Consider the following 9824-nt stretch of genomic DNA (forward strand, 5'->3'; position numbering starts at 1 on the left):
TTGAAAATGGAAGTGTCCTGCACTGTTGCTCCTGTGCCATTGTGATCAGTTATGTCATAATCCTCAGGAAGGTAGAATCAGTCCTGTCGAAATCACAAGTTAGCCATTCAGGGATTTGTTGTTGTGATCATTCCTCTAAGTGTCCTGCAAATATATTTTAGTGTAATGCAAAACTGCAGGCCTTCGTGGCTGAGCATATCATCATTGAACTGACAGCATTTCAGTTACGTGCAGTGTTGTTGTAGCCATGTCGGTCCCAGGATATTACAGAGGCAAGGAAGGTGAGGTAATATCTTTTATTGGACCAACTTCTGTTGAAGAGAGAGAGACGAGCTACACAGAGCTCTTCCTGCTTTGGGATCTGAAGAAGAGCTCTTTGTGGCTCAAAAGCTTGTCTCTCTCTCCAACAAAGTTGGTCCAATAAAAGATATTACCTCACCCACAGTGTCTCTCTAACATTTCAGTTATACATATTGGCCCTGACTGAGTTCTGCTAAAGAATCATGCAGAACAAGAGCTGGGCAGGGTGCAAAGTTGGCTATGTGCCACCTTTGTGCTTCTGGGTATGCTACTATTTAACATTCTTTAAAAAGGTGTTTGACACTTACAGTCAAGGTTTTCAAAAGGGGTTTAGTGATTTTTTGGGGTGCTCCATATAAGATCCGTCACAGAGGCCTAATTTTCCGAGGGATGTTCAGCACTTTCTGCAAATCGGGCAACCTTAAGGTGTCTCGACTTGGGCACCCAAAATCACTAGTCACTTGTGAAATACTTGACCTAATGCCTTAAAATTTGTAAAAAGCTTAGAGATCCTCGGGTGCTAAATAATTTTTACTAGTAGTCAACACTTGTTTTTTGATTGCTGATGAATGACATCTGACAGCTTGTCTTTGTATCTCACAAATGTAAATCTCATCAACTGTGAAAACACATTCTTCATAATACTACCAGCTGTGATCTCTGCATGCTCAATTTCTGCAATGTAACCGTGTTCCTCCTCCTCCACAGATACACGTTAGCAGCTCAGGACCTGGTGATGCGAGCCAGGGGAGTGCTGAAGGACAGGGGCTGGAGAATATCCAACGATAGACTGGGCTCAGGAGATGACATTTCTGTCTATGTCATTCCTTTAATACATGGAAACAACTTGTCATGAAAGTAGCACCGACAATGATAATGGGAGGGTGGTCTTTTTAGGAAGAGCCTTTGAAAAGACATGATGTTCAGATCTGACAAGGACAGTTCTGATTGATGTAATTTAATCTAAACTCATGCTGGAAGGTGATATTTCTGCCCAAAAGGTAGGGCTCTGCACATATACTGTACACGATTAAAGGTATCTCTTAAGGTTACAGCTTCCCTATATTAATGGGTTTTGGTGCTTAACAGGAATAGAACTTAAATGCTGCTAATATATTATGGATTGGTGGTCCCTGTATTGTCCCTCCAGGTGAGGACCCCATTGTGACCTGAAACAGGACTTAATCTTTTTCAGTTTACCATGTGGCTTGGAACAGCCATTTTCAGTTGTGAAAGTAGAAATGGGGATTGAAAGCCAGTGACTGATGATTGAAGTCATGGCTTTGGGATGGATCATTTAAAAAAAAAAAAAAAAAAGTTAAAACTTGATCTGACACTTGATGTAATTACACTTGCGAGTAACTGTCATTCTTTTTCCATGAAGAACTTCCAAAAATTGTACATATATGATTGAATTCTCATTTTTCCCACTTGAACCCCCTTCAGAACACTCTAGAGACTTTACAGCTCCTTATTTCGCATGCTTTGGTGGCAAAACCAAGACTGTCCTTGTGACTTGATCTAACTCACCACAGCCAAGCCATCTGCAAAAATTGCCTCGGCGAGTAGGGCGCATTGTGTTGATACAAGAATAAATCTTGCAACAGGAATTGTTTGTCAAGATTTCCTTTGCTGTGTAACCATGATGCACCAGATCTTACTTGATGCAGAGTTCCTCTGGAAGCCAAGGTTTCTTTTGGTAGGGCTACCCTGCAGCTCAGGTAGACTGACTCAAGCCCCTAGTGCGCTAAAAATAGCAGGATAGACATCTCAGCTTAGGCTGGAGCTTGGGCTTTCAAGTCTAAGAGGTTCATGGGCTTGAGAGGCTGAGCTCCAGCCCGAGCCACAATGTCCCTATTGCTATTTTTAGCCCTCTAGCTCAAGTCCATCTGCCCAGGCTGGGAGGCTTGCTCCCACCTGGAGAGTAGACTACCTTTTGGGACCTGGGATTTTAATTTTTTGGCTGGTTCTGTCTGCTTTATCATGCACCCTATTGAAAAGATCACTGGACGTACAGCTTAGCGATCAATGTTTCAGTAAATGTATTTTGTCTTCTGAGTTTGGGTTTAATTGGGTGTCTATGGTAAATGTTATTGTTCTAGTTATTAACCCGGAAACACAGATAGCAACCTTACTGAAAATCCCTTCACTTCGGTCTCCCTTATTATTCACCATAAAAGCCCTCTGCCCTGCCCCCATCACCAGGGTCCCATGCTCAGAAGGTGGCAACTCACTCATAACTCTGCACCTTTTGGTACCAGGGTAGAGGATTAACGTGTTAGTGGAAATCCTTGGCTTGCTTGGTCTCCTCTACCAGTTGTACTCGATCGATATTAAGAAAAATCTCTCTAAATAAGATACCAGTAGAAGCAACAGTGCAACAGGAAACCATTCAGGCAAAATGCAGTGTAGACATAGCCTGTGTAGAGTAGCGATTGGAGGTGTGATTTGCAGCTCATGTAGGCATACCCGCACTAGCCTTAATCTGGCTAAAAACAGCAGTGAGCTTCAGCATGGGCTAGCAATGCCAGGGTGTACCCAGAGGTCCCAGGGAACTTGGACAACCTGTGCTGACACCCACACGGCTGCATCTTCACTGTTATTGGGACCTGGGCTAGCTAGCTGAAAGCTTGCGTGGTTATGGCTCCACAAACTGCGAAGCACAGCTCGGATTGCAGCGCAGACATAACTGTGGTTCCTGTCCTATAAACAGAGAACTCTCTTCAGTGCCACAGATTTCAATCCTTTTTTCAGAAGCTGCTAACATACAGAGGGGTCCTCATGTCTCGTGGGTCCCCTAACCGTGTACTGCTGGAGCTGCTGATCCCAGGTTGTAAATCAAATTGGCTAGCTAGGAGATACACAGTTGACATAATCCTAGCAGTATGGGAGAGAGAACTAGAAACCTCACAAATGGTAAGTTTGTCCCAAAGGAGGAAGTGCCAGTTTTAACAAGCAGATGCCATGTCCTTTGTATTCCCTGAGGTGGTCACATTTCCTTCTGAATAGGACAGGCCTGGAGCCTTCCAACTGAGTAATTTATTACGTGCTACGTACCGTGTGTTTTCAGTGCAGCTCAACAGGTGTTTAGTTCAATCCATGGCACTACAAATTCTGCTATGCCACCTCAATGTGCAAGTACAACAATCCCAGTGTACAAGACTTAAAAGCCCCTCCCTGTAAATAGTAAGCAGGAATTCCACGCTGAAATGAGGCAGTGCTGAGTGGATAATTTGGCTCAAACATGCCCCAAGTGTATGATTGTAGCCTGCAAACTGTTCCATGGATTCAACAGTGCCTGGATGTGACAGCACTGCAGAAAACACAGCTGTTTCATAATCCAGAACCTGCATAAATCGGCAGCCTATCTACTTATATATTGCTGTGCTTTACCTTTTTGGCCCTTACCTCTTTTTCTTTGTGCAAACGGAAGAGATGCAGATTTGAAATCTGACTGAGTCTAGAACATTTTCCACATAATCTCTCATATGTTTTATAGTTCAAGCAAGAGCCTTTTCCTCATTCACCTATTTCTTCTTTCTTTGTTTGGCCTAGTAAACTTATCCATGTACTTTTTCATGGGTTTTATAGCTATGTGTAGCATTTGTAGTCCTCAGTGAGTCAGTTCACTTAAATCAGGAGGGAAACTAACTAGCGGTACTAACAGAAGGGAGCACTGGTACATCTCAAGATAATGCCCGTGGTACCCGCTGTGAGCCTGATTGATACAAATCCAATGCCAGTGTGTAATCCTTGATTTTAGTTAGAAACATGGTGTCCACAGCTGCCATCATTCAGAAGACAGGAAGAAGAAAGATCTTTTAATTGAAACTCATTCATCTGCAGTGCAATATGTGACTCCGCATTACAGCAAGAGTTAGAATATTACTTTCCTTAAACTGCAATGGAAAATATACCTTCCCATTTAACATTTTTAAAAGTAACCCTAAAAGTGTTTGGCACCAACAGTAAGGTGCATCAATCAAAAGTAGCAAAATGACTCTTAGCAAAATCTTCCCAGCATTGCTATTGCTTTGTGAACTGAGCTCAGTAGGTTTTCTTGTTTTTTCATTCAGACTTCCACCACAAATCACCTCATCCCTTTGCAGCTAGCATGTCTAGATCATGGTATGTTGGCTTCCACAGCACTTCCTGGAAAGGCCAAAATCACATCACTCAGAACACTGAGAAAGAAAACAGAGACTCTCAAATTCTGTGCAAACTGAATTGCAGTCAACTCCTTGTTTTAATGAGCTCTGAGGATGTTCTAGTTTAATAAAAAGCTTCCCAGTCAAACATAAGTTTACTGTAATTGTGCTGGTGTTTTTTGTTTTGCTTTTCATTCAAAACCTCTAAGAAATGCACATGCTTTCCTCACTAGAAATGTCCAATATTACATCTGCCCAATATTACTCCCTCTGATATCCTGGCTTTTACCTACACCTCAGAAGAATATTTGGGGGTGGGGGGAGAATTACAGAAAAGATATTCAAGTACATCTTGTTTTATCAGAGGCTCTTGCTTCCCTTTGTAGATTTCAACATATTATGGGTCACAGCAGCAAACATTTCTGAAGGCAAGGAGAAAGCTTTGAAAATTTTCTTCCCACCTATGACCACTGTTGCATGCATGCCATTTTCCAGCAAGAACATTTTGTGCCTTAAAGGCACTACTTCAGTAATAATGCACGTTCCATTAGGACAGCAAATCTCAGTCCCCACTCTTCCAATACACACATGCACCCATAGTGGATCAGCCCACAGACAAGCTCTCATTTTGGTAGGATATTTGACATGCAGGAATTGGACTGCCTAGGAATGATCAGCTATGATGATAATCCTGCTGTGCCGATCAATAATCCTGCTTCACAATGCTATACTATCCCCCTCCAATCAATCAGTACTATTTACAAAATCAGGAAGTCATCAAATCATAGACTAATAGAAATTATATATGGAAAATGACTAATAAACCATCTAGTCTATCTCTTCTGCAGATGTTGGATAACTCCCTAAAGCTGTTTTTCCAAGTGCTTTCTCCAGTCTTATTTTAAACATCCCAAGCAAAGTGACTTCCTCTATTCTCCTTTGAATACTATTCCGTACGCTAATACAGCTGCTTCTCAAACTTTCTCCTGCCTATGCGGCCAAAAATTTTTCTTGCTTAATTTAATGGAAAGCCCAGATATTTCATTTCTATCACGTTTCTTTAAGTAACCAATGGAGTTACGTTCGCTGAGTGAATACATAATCATACCACCTAAGAAAGCTCATTGTCAATAGCCCCTGCACCAGAAAAGAGAGAAATTTCCTAATAAAACAAATTTAAAAGCAACAAGGCTGACTGTGTAAAGCAAAAGTGGTTTTTAGGCCACGGGACTGACATGAAATTATTTACATGATCAAATGTGACTAAAGAGGTCTCTGAATTACTGTAGTAGCTATGCCCTGTCTCCATGCTGATTTGAAGCACAATACTTACAATGTCTGGACAGGTCTTGGCTTTGAACTGTACATGTACATAGACATGGTTTTAAAGGACACTACACAACCCAGCCAACTCTCTCACATTTGTTCTTGCCTTTTTTTGCATACATGACATCTTGGCTTGTATCTAACGTGAATTCCAGACTGTGGTATTGCTATTTCTTTCCATGGCATTCTAGATGTGTAAATAATTTTTTTTCTGTCTGGCTCTTAGATGTAGGTATCTTAATGTGGCTATTATATAGACAGTGACTGAACAAGACTGGAACTGTGCTGCTGTTTTCTACCTGTGGTGTACTTGAAGGAGGCTCCCTTGTCAACCTCCACCTTTTTGTTCTTCCATGGGTACTTTATTTTAGTACTTTTTTTTTTGTTGTTTTAAATTCGGTAGCTACCCCATTCATCCTTCCGTCATTGGCCGAGTGAGCATATTTTGAGGAATGTTTGATTGTCTAAGCTTTGTATAGCCCAAACAAAGAAGAATCTGTTGGATGAAGATGTTTTGGACCAATGTACTTTTGCTTTGTGACTGTGAAATGTTACCTTTTTTGTAACCAGAAAACAAAAGTTGTTTAGTAAAGGGATATATTTTGTGGGGGGTTTTGAAACTTTTAAGTGCAATGAAAAAAAGGAGGATGGTTAAGAAATGTATGCGCAAAAGTTTTAAAATAAAAAATTAAATTATATATATAAAAACAGTTTATTTTGATTGTCATGGAGATTACTGTCCCAAATTCCTTTACTGTGAAGTTGATAATTGGCTAGTAATGACTATTTTTAACATGCTGCGTCTTACGAGAGATGGGATGATTCACTGCCAAATAGTCTCACATCTCAATGGAATTTAGGGAGCTCGTGTGAAGCAATGGCATGATCACTGGCTTCTATGAGAGACAATCTGATCTCTCAGCCTCAGTGGATCTCTAAGCTGTAGTCAGTGGCCCACAGCCTAACACAGTGGATGATCCTGCAAAGTGCTCAATCATCAACTCAATTTATGGTAAAAGTGAATATGAAAATTAGACGTGAAGTGACTTTTGAAAAGTGTGACATATTTCTCCGGGGGGACAACCTGGAACTGGGTACCGCTGAGCCCTCTCTCACCAGCCTGGGTTCCCTCACTCACTGTGATGCTGTGACAAGCTGCAATTCTCTCCAGGACTTGTATCTACACAGCCATACACAAACAGCGACACACCCAGCTGCAGTTACATGAATGCTTTCACTAGCCACTTATGAACCAAGAGAGGTTTCAGCCAGTTTCCTTCCAATTCCCCAGCCTAGGAACCCGCAACTATACTGTCTTGTCCTGGTCAAAAGCCTGACCAGTGTAAGTTTATTACCCAGTTCACCCCTTCCTCAGTGTGGAGAGGACAATGCACCAGCCTCTGTTCTTGAGCAGATGTCCCTTTTGCTCTTTAAACACCACGCTGTTTTAGGTGAAAAATATAAAAGATTTATTAACTACGAAAGATATAGATTTTAAGTGATTACAGTAATCAGTGTACAGATCAAAGTTAGTTACCTAGAAAATGAAACAAAATCACAATCTAATTTCCATAAACTAGACAGGATTTGAATTAAGCAGTCTCTGACCCTGATGGTACAAGCTGTTCTCAGATCATTCATACACAGGCTGGGATGCCTTCTTTCCCACCGGGGACCACCATCCCCAATTCAAAGTCTTTTCTTGCAGATGTGTTTCTAGGTGTTGTGTTGTAGGGGGAGTGAGGTCCAGTGATGATATCACTTTTATAGCTTCTTCCATGTGGAGGGAACTTCATTGTTCCAAGCAAAGTCCCCAGCACAGTTTGTGGAAAAGTTGGAGGCACAAGATGGAGTCCAGTATCATATGTCCTTGCATGCTTTGATGAGTCATAACAGTCATTACTGACATTCTGGCTGAAAGAAAAGGAGTACTTGTGGCACCTTAGAGACTAACAAATTTATTCCGATGAAGCGAGCTGTAGCTCACGAAAGCTTATGCTCAAATAGATTTGTTAGTCTCTAAGGTGCCACAAGTACTCCTTTTCTTTTTGTGAATAGAGACTAACACGGCTGCTACTCTGATTCTGGCTGAAGTGTCCACAGGAAAGCCCATCAGGCAAGGATAAGCTTCTTCTATGGCCTATTGTTTTTCTTAATGGGCCATTACTTTGAATGGTTCATCCACAATGTGCTGTCTAGACTGGATGTAAACTGCATTATGGGTGTCACTCAAGGAGCAAACACATTTGAAATATTGGTATATAGTCAATATTCATAACTTTAGATACAATGACAGCACATACAATCCAACAGGATATTAATGTTTAACAGATGAAGACTTTTCAAATGATACCTTACAAGGCATACTGTGCACAAATTATATCACCATGGTAAATATGGAGGTGCCAGGGTACTGCTTTGGGGAACAGAATGTCACAAAATTCACATATTTTCAGGAATGGTCACTTCCTTAGGACTCATGGGCTTAAATTCTCAAGCTACATAACGCTGATGATTCCACCAAACCAAACAAATGTATGCTTGAGTCAGAAGTGAAGAAGCATCTGTAAGGCACACTAGACGCATGTAGTACCTGCCTCTTTGAATCATAGCAGACCAGAGCCCGGGGCAATATTTCTGCAGGAGACCACTTATCACAGAACTCCAGCACTTAGTTAAAAAGCTTCAGAAACGTTTCCCAGCAATCAAACCACACAATGTTTACATGTGTGAAGAAAATACCCCCAGAAAGCTTATTACATTAATGCTTTTTTTTCATTTCCCTACTCCTCCTCCAGTATATTAGTTACACTAAAATGTAACTCAGGGTTTCCTTATCCATACAATGTACGGTTTTATGTAGTTTAATGATATTGGATTGTTTATTTTACTCTTTAACTGTAATACTTTAATGCGTACAATCCCTGTTCAGCCTGGGGTGATTTCTAAAGCACAAATGAGTGTTATGTGCCAAGCTACTGGTTGCATTTTTCAAAATCTTCTCCTTACACCACAGCCCTTCAGGCTAATATTTCCTTAAAACACACACACACTTGTTCTGTAGTGTCACAATTAATTAGTTTCTTAAAAAAAAAAAATTAAGCCAGTGACCCTAATGGTCACTTACCATACTAGGAAGTGCACAGCTGTGTGGTTTTTGATTACTTTTACCCTGGCTCTTCCTCAGTATATACCCCATTGTTTATGGCTGAGTCATGCCTAATGGGGGCAAGGGTTGTATCTCCTTTCTTTGTTCTGGAATGTGCAAAAACAAGTGTCTAGAGCAGAGGTGGCCAAATGTATTGACCCCCAAGCCACATACAACAATCTTCAGAAGTTCAAGAGTCAGGGTGCATGTGCTGGGGCTCGGGGCTTCAGCCTTGCGGGGAGGTTGGGGGGCGGGGTCTTGGGGCTTCAGCCCCATGGGAGGTGCCTGCTAGGGCTTGAGGCTGATGCCTTGCTCCTGCTGAAGCCCTGAGCCGTGACAGGAGTGCTCTGCAGGGCTGAAGCCCCAAGACCCCATTCCCACTGGTCTGAAGCCAGAGGCAATGTGAAGCCAGAGGCTAGGTGCTGGAGCTGACAAGCTGGCCGCTACAGCTGTGGGGCAATACAGTGGCGAACAACTGGGAGCTGGCGGAAGAGCCACTGCTATCTCCCTGCGGTGCCTAAACAGCCGCCCCTCCCTGCAGATCCCAGCTGTTTACCGCTGCCTCACCATGCGGCGCTAACAGCTGGGAGCTGCAGGAAGGGGCTGCTGAAGGTAATGGGTGGGGCATGCTGGGGGTGGGGGTGAGGGCGGGACTCAAGCTGTTGGGGTAGCTGAACCTTTAAATTGTGCCCCCGCACTCTCAGCAGGTACCAATCATCTTCAGCAGAAGCCCCTAGCCGCACCCTGCTACTGCAGGGTAGAAGCCCTGAACCCCCCCCCCCCCCGCCCCTCTGTCTGGTAGGCAGAGAATGGGAGGGCCGCAAGCCGTACTTTAACTATAAAAGCACCACGTGCAGCTCGCACACTGCAGTTTGGCCACCTCTGGTCTATAGTATGCAATG

General features: G+C 42.6%; 1 protein-coding gene across 3 annotated transcripts in view; it reads left to right on the forward strand.

Moving 5' to 3' along the window:
- The window catches only part of PPM1H (protein phosphatase, Mg2+/Mn2+ dependent 1H), a 224873-nt gene extending 218391 nt beyond the window's left edge, over positions 1 to 6482 (forward strand). For all 3 annotated transcript variants that reach the window (XM_073327913.2, XM_073327914.2, XM_073327915.2), the window contains one exon: positions 1009 to 6482. In XM_073327913.2, the coding sequence (XP_073184014.1) occupies positions 1009 to 1156 (148 nt within the window). In that variant the 3' untranslated portion in view covers positions 1157 to 6482. The remainder of the gene's footprint in view (positions 1 to 1008) is intronic.
- Positions 6483 to 9824: the final 3342 nt, after the last annotated feature.

This window comes from Lepidochelys kempii, chromosome 1 (assembly GCF_965140285.1).
Source record: "Lepidochelys kempii isolate rLepKem1 chromosome 1, rLepKem1.hap1, whole genome shotgun sequence".
NCBI classification, from domain to species: domain Eukaryota; kingdom Metazoa; phylum Chordata; order Testudines; family Cheloniidae; genus Lepidochelys; species Lepidochelys kempii.